General features: G+C 42.3%; 1 protein-coding gene across 4 annotated transcripts; it reads left to right on the top strand.

Annotated features, from left to right (window-relative positions):
* Positions 1–416: 416 nt before the first annotated feature.
* On the top strand, positions 417–16,334 carry cks1b (CDC28 protein kinase regulatory subunit 1B). 4 transcript variants are annotated; one of them, XM_024444290.2, is made up of 4 exons: positions 417–550; positions 2,225–2,292; positions 2,449–2,576; positions 15,530–16,334. In XM_024444290.2, exons 2-4 carry the CDS (start codon positions 2,234–2,236, stop codon positions 15,571–15,573), a joined length of 231 nt encoding a protein of 76 aa, XP_024300058.1. In that variant the 5' UTR covers positions 417–550; positions 2,225–2,233; the 3' UTR covers positions 15,574–16,334. The 4 variants fall into 4 exon arrangements, with proteins under 4 accessions (XP_024300058.1, XP_024300059.1, XP_024300056.1 ...); XM_024444291.2 differs by lacking the exon at positions 417–550 and adding an exon at positions 959–1,206; XM_024444288.2 differs by lacking the exon at positions 417–550 and adding an exon at positions 1,306–1,445.
* Positions 16,335–17,468: the final 1,134 nt, after the last annotated feature.

The following is a 17,468-nucleotide window of genomic DNA, read 5'->3' as shown; positions in this document are numbered from 1 at the left end:
TAGCTTGTGAGCTCTGTGAACACAATACAATTAGCGCAGCTGGAATTTGGCAGGATGTGGTGTCCTTTTATTAATACGCACTATGTTGCCACGCTTTTTCTCTTGCTTTATCACTGTGGCGGTGTTGCCTTTCTTCTTAATTATATCTTTTACCTCCTCGTATGCCTCCATGAGGATTTGTGCTTCCGACGGGGAAAAGTACGCGGCTCTAGTTGCCATGGTAAATCAGTTAATCTGTGATCTGTGGCGGGGTCTATTTGAGTGAGCCGTGAGCGCGCACCTATCCAGGATTGGTTTCACCTGGCTTAATGAATCCGTGTCTGCTCATCCTGGCTTGGTCTTTGTGCAACCAATTAAGCCTGGACGCACATGTTTTGGCTTCATTGAGCTCAGCTGAGTCATTTATCCCGGATGTCTTAATTCTACTTTTGTGCAACAGGCCCCTGGGCCTGAAACTCCCCATAATTCAATTCGAGACAATTGTACATCTGCTAAGAAAAGTCTGCCAAAAATTAAAACCTCAACGTCAATATGGAGTCAACATACAAGTGTAAGTAAAAACGAATGTAAACAAGTTAGAAATTGTGCTACTAATGCACTTGATGGCACAAACACCTCTTGTAAAAGTAATGATGTTTTTGTTTGGTTAGCTTTAGGAAATTGTAGAAATAAAACATTGTCCTTCTTCATATGTTCCAACTAGGCAGGCTAACGTTATTTAGCCAATTCATTTGCTAGCTTTCATACAGTAGGCGTATATTAATAATTATATAATTTATGTAAGTAGACATGCAATTATAATTGACTGTTGCGCAAATAAAGCACCCACAAGCTACTCGTGGCTGAAAACACAATCATTGCGGGATGAACGAGTGACTAATTTCCGGGCAAGGGCGGGCCATTTAAAAACCATTCTTTCCTCCCTCGCTCTACAAGTGTATGTATACTCGTCAGACGTCATCAGAGGTGTCCACTTAATTTGAGGGGATAGGGTGTGTCTTTTAAGTGTTTGGACTGCAGCGTTCACGTCGTACGAGGTAGACGGAGAACTGCAAACCAGATGGCATTGTTTTCAATGAGAGCGGACGGTAAAATGTCGTTGAGGCTGGTAGTGAATACCGTCAGCCGGCACGGTAGACGGGACTTGCGGCCAAATTGTTGATTTGCACTGATTTAGTTCACTGAAATCAACCATAGCAACATAAGGTAACCCTCTATAACGCTTTATTTGTCCCTCTATGCCGACAGGTATGACGGACTTCGCGTGTCTCGTCTAAACTCAGCATATATCACATGATCATTTATGTGAGAGGATAGACCAATGAGGAGCAGCAGTGAGTTTTTGAAAGGTGATCAGTAACATAAGAGAGGGAAAACTCGCAGCGAAACGTGAAAAAGGTCCATCGACCATATCACATCCGAAGCAGTACAGGCTACTGTACATGGTAATATAAATACATCAGTGACCGACAATATTCTCGAAAAGACAGGCCTGTTGTGAAATTTCTAGATTTTCCGTCACCAAATCACGAATACAATCATTTGGAACGATCCACCTGAAGGTGATTTGTGTTTTACTTGTCAAAGCTAACGTAGTAACGTTAGCTAGCTAAGCTTAGTGCTAGATAGCTAAGCTTGCTAGCTAGCTAACTTGAGCTAATTCATTATTGTTAGCTAGCAAGTTAACCAGCTATTTAACTAGCCTGCTAACTTAGCTAGCTAGTTCCAACGGTTGTTGGATGACCTTTTGTGTTTTATGAACTATGTTAGCTAGAACACTCAGTGGGTGAAATGCTGATGAACATGAGTAGCTAGCTATGGATGATTATAGCTAGTTATTTCACCTAGATTTGGTTTCCTAGGGTGGGTTAGTTAAACAAAAAATGTAGCTAGTAACGTTACTGTAGTAGATTAAACTTGTTGCCTTACTTAGCCATCTAACGTTAGCTAGTTACATTCATTGGTTTATGATGCGCAGTACAGGTGCATTGATCACATCTGACCTGTAATTGTCATGTTATTGCCTTTTGCTTGGGCTTTACTAACTTCTTTGAGGTTTATTGGTAGACTTCAAACGATGAGGTGTATTGCCGCTACGTACTATACGGGCAGTAAATTAAATAAAACATCATACTCCTTCAGTCAGTCCAAATCACAGGATTCCTTGTAATGCTCCTGCTGTAAAATCCCCGAGTCCCTAAACTTTCAGATGCACTCTTTTCAGGTTGGCATCATGTCTCAGAAGCAGATATATTACTCTGACAAATATGACGATGAGAAATTCGAGTATAGGTAAGTTAAGACTCTACGTTTTTCTAAAACAGTTTTTATCTAGCTAGCTAATATCGACATGTATTTCTTGCCTGGCAGAGGTCTTCCTTCCTAGCCCTGTGAGGTTGACACTGCATGACTCAGTAAAGTACCATTCAATTTCTCCACTCTTTGTAGGCACGTGATGCTGCCCAAGGACATTGCCAAGCGTGTGCCCAAGACCCATCTGATGTCAGAGACTGAGTGGAGGAACCTGGGTGTCCAGCAGAGTCAAGGCTGGATACACTACATGATCCATCAACCAGGTACACTGTCAGATGTTAGTATTAACACTCAGTACAGTAGAAAGAGTGAAGTGCTGGTGAATACAGCAGCATAAAGGTTATTATGGGGGAATACAACACTGAACTGTACTGGGGGATTTACACTTGTGCCTATGTCGCACCATGGTGGTTCATATCAGTTCAGTAGGCAGTGTGATGTGGTGAATCCAGCGGCATAACACTGAATTGTAGCCTACTGTACTTGGTGGAACTCTGACTTGGGGATTACTTTTGTACCCATGTCTTGGGTTTGGGTCATTACTGCTACACTGGTGATTAGGATGTGCTACTCCTTAGATGAAGCTCATGTTGAATTCTCTGGGTACTGTATAAACCATCATGTGATATGGGGTGTATAGACTTGGAAATAAACGGGCTTGAACGGAGAGGGAACTACCTGCATTTGTCCAATAAGAAACTTCACACTGCTCTTGATAGTAACACTGATCTTAAATAAGCTTACGTATCGGCCTTCGTCAGAGCTTTTGTGGCTTAAATGGTTTTCTTTGCACCCTTATGTAGACCAAGCCCCACCCACATCCGTTCAACGCATCGAAAGGGGTTGAGGCGAAGGAAAAACAAATAAGTCCTACCAAATATAACAATATACATTTCATAAATATTCTAATAATATGTGTAAATAAGACGTATTAAACATGCCTGTAAAACCACAATGAGGACATAACTTGCTCGGTAGGTCTTCATTAATCATTGGGTACATCGTATGAAAAACAGAGTAATCTGAAATAGGAGCATGATGAGATGCCTATGTATGTTATGTTGTGAATTTGAACATGAATTATGCCCCTATTTAAGATTACTATGATGTTTTTCGTATGATGTACCCAATGATTAATGAAAATGTGCTCGGTAGGTCTATGTCTTCATTGTGGTTTTACAGATGTGTTTAATATGTCTAATTTACACACTTTATTCAAATATTTATGAAATGTATATAGTTATATTTGGTGGCACTTATTTGTTTTTCCTTCACCTCAACCCCTTTCGATGCGTGTAACGGATGTGGGTGGGGCTAGGTCTACATAAGGGTGCTAATTTAAAAAAGAGAACTCACAAAAGCTCTGACGAAGGCCATGAGGCCAATACGTAAGCTTATTAAAGATCAGTGATACTATCAAGAGCAGTGTGCGGTTTCCTTCGTCCTTCATCTTGTTCAACTGTTACCATGTACCTGCAAATAAGATTGCTCAGATGTGCGAGTGCCTTAAATTTTGAATGACTGTTTTTCACTCTGCACTCTGAAATCTTGTAAGTATACACAAGAAAAAGACGATAGGGAAAAAACAACAACTTTTGTTCAGAAATGGGGTGAAATCATCAACAAATGTTATTTAGATTTAATGCTATTATTCGTTGAACATGTCGAAGGAAGTAAAAGAAGTTGAAGTGAAGATTAGCGAACATGAGGTTGTAATGGAGATTCTAGTCCCTAATTTCACAGCCATAAACGACACAATCAATCAGCCCATTGGGAAATACAGAGACTTTCTACAAGCAACAAAGATCAAGAAATATCAGCGAGACACAGTGGACTACCAGCTCAACCAGGTGTACGCATGGGAAGGCCCAAGGACAGGAGCACGGAGAGGCCGATGTATGGACGCACTACTGATCGGGGGACGCAGATATGCAGAAGAGGGAGGAAACTTGGACACAGGCATCCACTGAGAGCGAATTCCCTACAGACAGCGACTCCAGCTATCATCGCACACAGTCATTTTTCTTTTAGCACGGAAGCAACACAAGGCTCCACGAAAGAAAAGAAACGTTGTAAGCGGTCAAAGAGGACCAGGAACACAGGCCGTGGACATGGAGCTACAGCAGGACGCGATAATTAACCTCTCCAAAAAAGACCTTACTGACGCGCAAGTCAGTCTTATCGAAGGGCCTCTCTTTTGTACCTATATGTACAGATAAACCATTCGATATGAAAGTAGATCTGTTAAAATTATTTTGCAAGATTAAACTTAAGTATGCGTTTTCTCAAAACACTTTCGGGCCTAGAAACAGATCAAAGAACTAGTACCCATTTTAAGCCCACAAGCAAATTCTGTCCTATGGTTAACAACTCTTCAATTAATACCTATTGTAGGTTAGTCGAACAAGAAGCCATGTCAGTATATAGGAGACAAACAAACCACATTCAGAAAAATCTCACTAGAACAGAAGAACAGGCACTTAATGAATTAATGAAAGATTCACCTTTGGTTATTAAACCTGCAGATAAGGGGGGTGCTGTGGTTGTTTTAGACTATGAAAAATATAAAGAAGAAATTCAGAGACGACTCAGCAATGAACGCTTCTATAGACAACTGAGTGTTAATCTCACACAGGTGTTCCAAAGGGAAATGTGCTCTAATCTGGAGTAAGCCCTATTAAACAACCTTCTCAAAACCTGAAAATAAATATCTTTGCTGCAAATGTGCCATACGTCCATGCCTGTACATTTTACCGAAATTACACAAACTTAAAACACAAGGTAATTATCCAGGCAGACCAGTGGTTGCAGGAATAGGCTCAATGCTAGAGCTGTTGTCGATCTTTGTAGACTCTTATTAAAACTCATGTGCAAGCATTGCCATCAAATGTGAAAGACTATAGACTTCATAAACAAGATCTCACTAATAACGGGTTTAACAGAAGACTGTATTTTGGTCACATTAGATGTCGAGAGTATATACCAGCATTCCCCATGTGGGGGGGGGCTGGGAGCCCTAGCTCACTATTTGGGAGACAGAGACACTAACAAATATCCACCAACAAACTTTATTCTAGAGCTGGGTGAATAAGTTGACTTATAACTATTTTGGGTTTGATGATGAATATTACCTCCAAACGAATGGAACATCGGTGGGCTCCACATTCGCGCCGAGCTATGCCAACCTTAGTGGTTCTTCTTGAAGAACGTTTTGTTACTATTGAAAACAAAAATATGTTATATATAAGTCCTGAAGTTGTATCGATATATTTATGACATGTTTTGCATATGGGAAGGAACGGAAAAAGATCTTTATGGCACTACTCAATGACATTGACCCCAATCTCAAATTCACTATTGAATGTGAGACTCAACGTGTTCATTTACCTCTGTGGATTGAGAAATTAAATGGATCCCTATTTACAACTCTGTATAGAAAATAAATGGACAGAAATACATATTACAGGGGGACAGCTTCCATCCTGAGCCATTAAAGAGAGGACTTCCAAGAAGCCAGTTTTTCAGACTGCGTTGTATATGCCACTCCACAGAGGATTATCTAGAAAAAGCAGCGGAGATGCGCATTAGGTTTCTAAGAAGAGGCTATTTGCCACAATGTGTGGATGAAGCTCTTAATTTAGCATTGGGGAAAAACACGAGATGAACTGCTACAAAAAAGACCCGCTAAAGAACACACTGTAATATTCACAACCACATATACTTTGAACTCGCGAAAAGTGGGAGATACAGTCAAGAAACACTGGCATATTTTATCATCGGACCAGGCTTTGCCGGCTGAATTTAAAAATCCACCACTTATTGTGTATAGGAAAGGTCGCAATTTTCGCGCTAAATTTGTTCATGCCAACTGCCAGCCACGAGAAAATCAGCCAGGCTATTTTACGCCCTCTTCCAAATGGTAGCCATAAATGCAGAGGATGCGCACAGTGCAATATGATGAAGTGTGAATATTTATGCCACTCATACAGGAAAACGGTTCCAAGTAAATTACATTATTACGTGTTCCACCACCCATGTTATTTCCATTATTAAATGTCCATGTGGGCTGTGTAGGTTTAACCTCTCGTTCTCTCAAACAGAATCAGTGAACATAAATTCAATCTGGAGAAATTACATGGATTATCCAGTCGCAGTACATTTTAATGACTGACATTTCTACTTTTTTTTTATTTTTTAGATTGTGGCATAGAGGAAGTTAAGATATCAGACAGGGGAGGTGACATTAATAATAGTCTGAGTAAAATAGAATGTTTTGGGATTTTCACCCTCCAGACATTATTTCCTAAAGGCCTTAATGATGAAATGCCTATGTATGTTGTGAATTTGAACATGAATTTCTCCTATTTAAGATTACTCCATTTTTCGTACGATGTACCCAATGATTAATGAGAACTTGCTCGGTAGGTCTATGTCCTCATTGTGGTTTTACAGACGTTTAATACGTCTTATTTACACACATTAAAATATTTATGAAATGTATATTATATTTGGCAGCACTTTGTTTTTCCTTCGCCTCAACCTCTTTCGATGTGTGGAACTGGTGTGGGTGGGGCTAGGTCTACATAAGGGTGCTAATTTAAATAAACTCAAAAGCTTTGACGAAGGCCGTGAGGCCGATACGTAAGCTGTTTTTACCCCCAAGTCATAAGACTACTGAACAGGTGACCAAATGGTTACCCGGACTATTTGCATTGTGTGGCCCCCACCTAACCCCTCTTTTTACGCTGCTGCTACTCTGTTTATCATATATGCATAGTCACTTCAACTATACGTTCATGTACAACCATATCTACATACTACCTCAATCAGCCTGACTAACCAGTGTATGTATATAGCCTTGCTACTGTTATTTTCAAATGTCTTTTTACTGCTTTATTTCTTTACTTAACTACACACATTTTTTTCCCGCACCATTGGTTAGAGCCTGTAAGTAAGCATTTCACTGTAAGGTGTTCGGCGCACATGACAAATAAATAAACTTTGATTTGATTATTAAAAGGTCAGTGACTATCGAGCAGTGTGCGGTTTCCTTTCTACTGTTACCATGCACCTGCAAATAAGATTGCTTGGATGTGCGAGCGCCTTTTAAATTTCCAATAAGAAAATTGTTTTCATTAAATGGTTTTTCTTTGGTTTGTTAGTGTGCACTAATGAATGCAGTAGGGTTGGGTGATATTACAATAGCATCGTCGATGGTGACTACATCATGTTACAGACGATTGTTTAGCCTATATTTGAACTTGACTGGCGTCGCGCAGTAGAAAATTGAGTCTCGCAGCACACATTGAGTAATTTGCCTATATATTTTTTTAGATCTCCCGCTCAAACTGACTTAGGAGGAACCCAGGGCCAACCGCACCAGCATATGGTCTCACAAGGGGTCTGAGGATCTCATCTCGGTACCTAATGGCAGTCAGGCTACCTCTTTCGAGCACATGGAGGGCTGTGCGGCCCCCCAAAGAAATGCCACCCCACACCATGACTGACCCACCGCCAAACCGGTCATGCTGGAGGATGTTGCAGGCAGCAGAACGTTCTCCACGGTCTCTCCAGACTGTCACGTCTGTCACGTGCTCAGTGTGAACCTGCTTTCATCTGTGAAGAGCACAGGGCGCCAGTGGCGAATTTGCCAATCTTGGTGTTCTCTGGCAAATGAAAAACGTCCTGCACGGTGTTGGGCTGTAAGCACAACCCCCACCTGTGGACGTCGGGCCCTCATACCACCCTCATGGAGTCTGTTTCTGACCGTTTGAGCAGACATATGCACATGTGTGGCCTGCTGGAGGTCATTTTGCAGGGCTCTGCCAGTGCTCCTCCTGCTCCTCCTTGCACAAAGGCGGAGGTAGCGGTCCTGCTGCTGGGTTGTTGCCCTCCTACGGCCTCCTCCACGTCTCCTGATGTACTGGCCTGTCTCCTGGTAACGCCTCCATGCTCTGGACACCACGCTGCCAGACACAGCAAACCTTCTTGCCACAGCTCGCATTGATGTACCATCCTGGATGAGCTGCACTACCTGAGCCACTTGTGTGGGTTGTAGACTCCGTCTCATGCTACCACTAGAGTGAAGGCACCGCCAGCATTCAAAAGTGACCAAAACATCAGCCAGGAAGCATAGGAACTGAGAAGTGGTCTGTGGTCCCCACCTGCAGAACCACTCCTTTATTGGGGGTGTCTTGCTAATTGCCTATAATTTCCACCTGTTGTCTATTCCATTTGCACAACAGCATGTGAAATTTATTGTCAGTGTTGCTTCCTAAGTGGACAGTTTGATTTCACAGAAGTGTGATTGACTTGGAGTTACATTGTGTTGTTGAAGTGTTCCCTTTATTTTTTTGAGCAGTGTACATTTAATCTTGATGTTCTGGCAATTTAAAGTATTGATTGGAGACTTATTTGTGGAGGAAGTTAACTATTTTTCTGGGTGTTTTGTGTTTCCCATGACTGTTTTTGTATTTTAATGTGTATATGTTTGGGTATAATGTATATATTTTTGTTGCATATTCAGGGCAAATTTGTAAAAGAGACCTAGGACTCAATCATTGCTGTTTTAAATAAGGTTAAATAACATGTTTTAAAATGTTAGTTTTCAGATCCACTTTACTTGAAGTTTCATAACTTTATTTTGTTTTTAGTGGGAGGCAGGGCTCTACAGTGTGACCGTTTTACTCGCACATGCGCCAAAATATTCATGTGCAACCTGGAAAAATCAAGGTCCGTGTAAAGCCTTGTTAGGAACCATTTGTGCTTCCTTCTTGCCACCCTACATGCCAGATTTGTTGAGTGCTTGGGATGTTGTCACATGCACACTTTAACCAGTCTTGGCCATAAAAGCCTGTAGCTCTTTCAAAGTTGCCATTGGACTCAAATCAAATCAAATTTTATTTGTCACATACACATGGTTAGCAGATGTTAATGCGAGTGTAGCGAAATGCTTGTGCTTCTAGTTCCGACAATGCAGTAATAACCAACAAGTAAACTAACTAACAATTCCAAAACTACTGTCTTAAACACACAAGTGTAAGGGGATAAAGAATATGTACATAAAGATATATGAATGAGTGATGGTACAGAGCGGCATAGGCAAGATACAGTAGATGGTATTGAGTGCAGTATATACATATGAGATGAGTATGTAAACAAAGTGGCATAGTTAAAGTGGCTAGTGATACATGTATTACATAAGGATGCAGTAGATGATATAGAGTACAGTATATACGTATACATATGAGATGAATAATGTAGGGTATGTAAACATATTAGGTAGCATTGTTTAAAGTGGCTAGTGATATATTTTACATAATTTCCCATTAGTGGTGGCTGTTTAACAGTCTGATGGCCTTGAGATAGAAGCTGTTTTTCAGTCTCTCGGTCCCAGCTTTGATGCACCTGTACTGACCTCGCCTTCTGGATGATAGCGGGGTGAACAGGCAGTGGCTCGGGTGGTTGTTGTCCTTGATGATCTTTATGGCCTTCCTGTAACATCGGGTGGTGTAGGTGTCCTGGAGGGCAGGTAGTTTGCCCCCGGTGATGCATTGTGCAGACCTCACTACCCTCTGGAGAGCCTTACGGTTGTGGGCGGAGCAGTTGCCGTACCAGGCGGTGATGCTCTCGATTGTGCATCTGTAGAAGTTTCTGAGTGCTTTTGGTGACAAGCCAAATTTCTTCAGCCTCCTGAGGTTGAAGAGGCGCTGCTGCGCCGCCTTCACGATGCTGTCTCTGTGGGTGGACCAATTCAGTTTGTCTGTGATGTGTATGCCGAGGAACTTAAAACTTACTACCCTCTTCACTACTGTTCCATCGATGTGGATATAGGGGGGTGTTCCCTCTGCTGTTTCCTGAAGTCCACAATCATCTCCTTAGTTTTGTTGACGTTGAGTGTGAGGTTATTTTCCTGACACCACACTCCGAGGGCCCTCACCTCCTCCCTGTAGGCCGTCTCGTCGTTGTTGGTAATCAAGCCTACCACTGTTGTGTCGTCCGCAAACTTGATGAGTTGAGTTGGAGGCGTGCGTGGCCACGCAGTCGTGGGGGAACAGGGAGTACAGGAGAGGGCTCAGAACGCACCCTTGTGGGGCCCCAGTGTTGAGGATCAGCGGGGTGGAGATGTTGTTGCCTACCCTCACCACCTGGGGGCGGCCCGTCAGGAAGTCCAGTACCCAGTTGCACAGGGCGGGGTCGAGACCCAGGGTCTCGAGCTTGATGACGAGCTTGGAGGGCACTATGGTGTTAAATGCAGAGCTGTAGTCGATGAACAGCATTCTCACATAGGTATTCCTCTTGTCCAGATGGGTTAGGGCAGTGTGCAGTGTGGTTGAGATTGCATCGTCTGTGGACCTATTTGGGCGGTAAGCAAATTGGAGTGGGTCTAGGGTGTCAGGTAGGGTGGAGGTGATATGGTCCTTGACTAGTCTCTCAAAGCACTTCATGATGACGGAAGTGAGTGCTACGGGGCGGTAGTCGTTTAGCTCAGTTACCTTAGCTTTCTTGGGAACAGGAACAATGATGGCCCTCTTGAAGCATGTGGGAACAACAGACTGGGATAGGGTTTGATTGAATATGTCCGTAAAAACACCAGCCAGCTGGTCTGCGCATGCTCTGAGGGCGTGGCTGGGGATGCCGTCTGGGCCTGCAGCCTTGCGAGGGTTGACACGTTTAAATGTTTTCCTCACGTCGGCTGCAGTGAAGGGGAGTCCGCATGTTTTACTTGCGGGCCGTGTCAGTGGCACTGTATTGTCCTCAAAGCGGGCAAAAAAGTTATTTAGTCTGCCTGGGAGCAAGACATCCTGGTCCGTGACGGGGCTGGTTTTCTTTTTGTAATCCGTGATTGACTGTAGACCCTGCCACATACCTCTTGTGTCTGAGCCGTTGAATTGAGATTCTACTTTGTCTCTATACTGACGCTTGTTTGATTGCCTTGCGGAGGGAATAGTTACACTGTTTGTATTCGGTCATGTTTCCAATCACCTTGCCCTGATTAAAAGCAGTGGTTCACGCTTTCAGCTTCACGCGAATGCTGCCATCAATCCACGGTTTCTGGTTTGGGAATGTTTTAATCGTTGCTATGGGAACGACATCTTCAACGCACGTTCTAATGAACTCGCTCACCGAATCAGCGTATTCGTCAATGTTGTTGTCTGACGCAATACGGAACATATCCCAGTCCACGTGATGGAAGCAGTCTTGGAGTGTGGAATCAGCTTGGTCGGACCAGCGTTGAACAGACCTCAGCGCGGGAGCTTCTTGTTTTAGTTTCTGTCTGTAGGCAGGGATCAACAAAATGGAGTCGTGGTCAGCTTTTCCAAAAGGAGAGCGGGGCAGGGCCTTATATGCGTCGCGGAAGTTGGAATAGCAATGATCCAAGGTTTTTCCAGCCCTGGTTGCGCAATTGATATGCTGATAAAATTTAGGGAGTCTTGTTTTCAGATTAACCTTGCTAAAAATCCCCAGCTACAATGAATGCAGCCTCCGGATATATGGATTCCAGTTTGCAAAGAGTCAAATAAAGTTCGTTCAGAGCCATTGATGTGTCTGCTTGGGGGGGAATATATATACGGCTGTGATTATAATCGTAGAGAATTCCCTTGGTAGATAATGCGGTCTACATTTGATTGTGAGGAATTCTAAATCAGGTGAACAGAAGGACTTGAGTTCCTGTATGTTGTTGTGGCAACACCACGTCACGTTAACCATGAAGCATACGCCCCCGCCCCTCTTCTTACCAGAAAGATGTTTGTTTCTGTCGGTGCGATGCGTGGAGAAACCAGCTGGCTGCACCGACTCCGATAGCGTCTCTCCAGTGAGCCATGTTTCCGTGAAGCAAAGAACGTTAGTCTCTGATGTCCCTCTGGAATGCTACCCTTGCTCGGATTTCATCAACCTTGTTGTCAAGAGACTGGATATTGGCGAGGAGAATGCTAGGGAGTGGTGCATGATGTGCCCGTCTCCGGAGTCTGACCAGAAGACCGCTTCGTTTTCCCCTTTTACGAAGTCGTTTTTTGTGTCGCCGGCTGGGATCCATTCCGTTGTCCTGGGTGAAAGGCAGAACACAGGATCAGACTCATACTTGCTCGGTCAACCAGTTTGGGGTGATGGACTGATCTAAGCAGGGTATTGGTGGTGCCATACGTTTTTTCCACTTCCTAGTAATCGTCTTGACTGTGCTCTAAAGCCGTTAATCTTTAAAATCACATTTTATTGGTCACATACACATGGTCAGCAGATTGTTATTGCGAGTGTAGTGAAATGCTTGGGCTTTGAGTTCTGACAGTGCAGAAATACCTAACAAGTAATCTAACAATTCCACAACAACTACCTAATACACACATCTATGTAAAGGAATACGAATCTATACATTCATGGATGAGCAATGACAGAGCGGCATAGGCAAGATGCAATAGATGGTATAAAATACAGTATATAACTATGAGATGAATGATGCAAGATATGTAAACATTGACCTCGCCTTCTGGATGGTAGCAGGGTGAACAGGCAGTGGCTCGCTCGGGTGGTTGTTGTCCTTAATGATCTTTTTGGCCTTCCTGTGACATTGGGTACTGTAGGTGTCCTGGAGGGCAGGTAGTTTGCCCCCGGTGATGTGCAGACCGCACCCCCTCTGGAAAGCCTTGCGTTTGTGGGCGGTGCAGTTGCCGTACCAGGCGGTGATACAGCACGACAGGATATGCTCTCCGTTGTCCATCTGTAAAAGTTTGAGGGTTGAAGAAGGCACTGTTGCCATACTGTGTGGGTGGACCCTTTCAGTTTATCCGTGATGTGTACGCCGAGGAACTTCTCCACTGCTGTCCCGTCGACGTGGATAGGGGGATGCTCCGTTTGCCGTATCTTTTATATCCATCCTCAATCTGTGCCTTTCCTCAACGTTGTCCCAGTGTTCTTTTGAAAGCTCTTGCTGAGTGTTTGCTTTGCAATTCCCTACCCAACAAGCTGAACCTACGGGAATTGATGAATTTATCCGGAAAGCATGCAAATCACTACAATTTAAAACCGGTGGAGGCCAATGAACTTGGTGTGTGATTTTGAAGGTCATTGGTTACACCTGAGCTAATTTATGATTGCTTTTGCAAGGGAGTTGGACACTTATCCAAACAAGCTATTTCAGTTAAAGATTTAGATTTTCTTAAATCCAGATTATTTTTTTACTTGGAAGTTGTGGGGTACAATGGATAGATCAATGGAAAATGCATTTTAATTCCCGGCTATAAGGCAACAAAAGGTGAATATTTTGAAAGGGGGTGTACACTTTGTATAGGCACTGTATGTGTGTTGACTGAAAGGCCTCTCGATTCATGAGCTGTCTTCACAAATGAAATAGGCAGTGGCATGGTGCATATAGCCATAGAAGCACAGTGACTTGCCTCAATGCAGTCATTTGTGGCTTTCAGTTATATTTTTGGCAACCCATCCCATGAGTGTATGGATCTCCAGTTGATCTGTTCTGTTATATTTAATCTCCTCGGACTAACCCAGTGCACTGCTTGCTATGAATTCTATCTGATGGTGTTTGCATGTTTAGGTAAAAAGACATGTTTGGAACACTGACAAGTAAAAGAGCACAGATGAGAGGCACGCAAGCCTGTTCTGCTCCTCTACCAGAAAGAAATATTAGAAAGGATTTGCCATTGCCTGCACTTACCCTCTGCCCAGACTTTCAAAAGCATTATTGTTCATCATGATTTGTCCAGTGGTATTTGATTTTGCGCTATAGACCAACTGCGTTTTTAGCAGTAAAATGTGGGTGGTTGCTAATAGGGGTGATAGCGTCGTATATCACAATGTTTTTATAGGTACATAATCAAGATAGGACAAAGGTTGGACATCGCCAAACCTATAATACAGTACAGTCATGTTGAGCTCAAAGATCAGTGTTTGTAACAAGATGCTCAGCCTCCATTGGAATGACTTGTATTATAGGCTACTACTATCTTTGATACTGGTGTCTTGTCATCAGCAGATCATGAGGTCTGACTCATTCTGTCTGTCTCCAAATACATCTGTTCTTGTCTGTCACCTGAACACAAGACATTGAATCTAAGCATTTCAGCCATGATAACCAAATACCCTACGTGGTTTACCAAGTCAGGGCATCTGTTGAACATATGGTTGGGTGTGTCCCACAAACATATTTGATGAGCTTGCCTTATGTGCATCATTACACAGCCTTGAATGAAGAAACAAATAATTAATGGCTACATGGCTAAAGCAGACAATGCTAAGACAGGTGTTTGATGGAGAGGTTAGTGTGCCATGCGCCCTAGAGGGGAGGTCTGTATCATCTTGTTACACGATGACCTTTTCATCGGATGGATGGATGGTCACTGAAATGTATTCGGCACGTGTGCACTGATTTGCAGCCTTCGTTTATTAACAAAAGCCTCACACGTGCCACTCCTACATTGCATCTGGTTTTTGCTCAGACAAGCCTCACACACGATGGGGTACTAGAATACGGACACAGGCATCGGTCACATTGTTCCAAAAGCCGCGGGAACTTGTCGGCAGAAAGATGTTAAGTGGTTGAGTATGATAGACTACTGACGCGTTGCCACTTATCAAACCAACAAAATATTTTGTGTTGATGGAGCTCCAAATGGAGGTTTCTAAACATGGGCTACTAAATCTTTGTCTGACTGTTGTATTGTTTCTAAACATGGGCTTCTAAAGCTTTTTTCTGACCGTTGTAATTGTTTCTAAACATGGGCTACTAAAGCTTTTGTCTGACTGTTGTAATTGTTTCTAAACATGGGCTACTGCTTTGTCTGACCAAACAAATGCAGCCAGCGCTCCCATTCAAAATCCAATACTGAAGTTCTCCAAACTTTTCAATATTTGAGTCAACCAGATGAGATTTGGAAGGATCAAGCCTCACGACTGGAATACATGAAAGAATGATCAGCTTTCCATACTCTGACTCTAAGGATGAGTCCCAATAATATCTGCTTTTGTTCACTACTTCCCACATCTGAATGCATTGGAGTGGTGTAGGCATGGGCTAGAGGTAGTTTCCACCATGTTTCTTATACCAGCCATTTTCTTTCAAATTAGTGAAGGGCAGTAAACAAGTGCACACTTTGGAAGGAAGGAGAGATATTTGGGAAACCGCCTGAAATGTTTTTCATTCAGTTCCTGAACTTCATTCACATGTTTCCTGTTTTTTTTTTTTTTTTTTTTTTTTCACCAGAGCCCCACATCTTGCTTTTCCGTCGTCCTCTTCCTGCAGCCTGATCTCAGACAGAGTGCACGAGAGAACACTCATAGGGAAGAAGATAAGAGAGTGGCTGGAGATGGATGAACACTTCAGTTGGATGGATGAAAATACTATTTTCCACATGTGTATCGTATACATTGCAGTGGAGCCAGAGTCAAGAGCTCCAACCCACCGTCCTCACTCACCGTAAAGCCTTTCACATTTCCTATGGACCTGGTTAGAACCCTTTCATCCTTTTCTCTATCTGTATTTCTGTAATCATTCAAACTTTTGTATTAGGACTAACTTGATAATGTTGTCAGGGTGTATGTCTGGGAAGAAAAATAAAAGCTGTGGTTGTGGCAACACTTGAATTATTCTAAACCTTACCTGCTGTGTGTTGACTAACATGATGCTAATATCTATTTTAAGCTATATAGTAACTGTAAAATGTAAGGGGGACATTTTTGAAAGTGCAAATGTGTAGGGATTTTACCAAAATGACTATGATTAAATACCTGTTATGGCACTTGATTCATCTTGTTTTGAATACTGCAGATTGTATCAAGTGTATGCACACCTACTCTGTACAAATGATGATAGTACTCTGGACATGTTTTTTGTTTTATCAATTGTGACCAGCTATTATAAGTAATGCTGTTGACTGTCTGCATTTTAGAGCTGTCAAAATGGGGCCCAAGATCTTTGTTGACATGTCTATTATTGTACAAATCAGCTGCTCAGTATTTATGAATTCTTATACCCCGGAAATAAATGTTTTTTTAATTTGTAATTCTCAGATTATGATGTGGTTGTGAATTATAATTACTTTAAAAAAAATATATATATATATCCTTAAAGTGGCACTAATGGTACTGTCCCCACTACAATAAATACATACTTAAATACATGTAAATTGGTCCTTAAAACATTTACATTTGAATTACTGTAAAATTCCATTAGCCCTCCTATTGTGATCAGCAGGGGTCTGGGACAGGGTACCATGACCGGTGAAGTCAGGTCAGGGCTCCACAGAGTAAATTGGATCAGCAGCATGACTAGGTGACCAGGAACAGACCGGATTGGAATCATCAGACCAGGTTGTACTGAGGCACTGTCCAAGGGCTCTGGTCTGACAGGACAAAAATAATGAAAGAGGAGTTGGAGGAGGTATGCCAAAGATCACAGTATACGAGATAAGTCAGGCTGACCCTAACAACTTGTCACACAAGCTATTGTAGCATAAATACTGAGACATGGGTTGGTTGACACTGGCCCTGTCCAAAGGTACCCATGGAGTATAAGCACTATAGTTATCACTTTTGAGCAGTTTCATTAAGTGCTAGATATGTTTTAACAAATGTCAAGGAAATCATATCAAAAGTCATGACTATTGATTGTATTGTGAACAGCATATACCAGATGGAATATGTATTCAAAGTGATTCAGTGAAGTGAATAAGGGACTTTGTTTTACCCAGACAATTGAAAATGTGATTGGAGTTTTGAAACATGAGACATTTTGATGATCTGTTCAGAATGGTATGCTTAGAGTTGTGAAAATGTACCACTAACTTGTGAATTGCATCAAAGTGATTGAAAAAAAAGTTAAATGTTTAGAGACCTTCCCTCTTGAACGGCATTGTTGGTTAAGGGCTTGCAAGTAAGCATTTCATGGTAAGGTGTACACCTGTTGTATTAGATGCATGTGACAAATAACATTTGATTTGAACTACCATTTCTTGCTTTCTCAAATGTCAACCAAAGCTTAATATACTTTGTCTATTGGGTTTCACATAAGTGTAGGGCGTCAGGGCTTTCAGTGGGCTTTTTTGTTGGCTTCCACCGAGGTAACCCTAGGAAGACAAAGGGGAAACAAAAACTAGCTCCAGGTTATTTTGTGTGCAAATGCAGAGTTATTTTCTATGATGTTT

Source organism: Oncorhynchus tshawytscha, linkage group LG13, assembly GCF_018296145.1.
Source record: "Oncorhynchus tshawytscha isolate Ot180627B linkage group LG13, Otsh_v2.0, whole genome shotgun sequence".
Lineage (NCBI taxonomy): Eukaryota > Metazoa > Chordata > Actinopteri > Salmoniformes > Salmonidae > Oncorhynchus > Oncorhynchus tshawytscha.
This window is presented reverse-complemented; position numbering and strand designations above follow the sequence as displayed.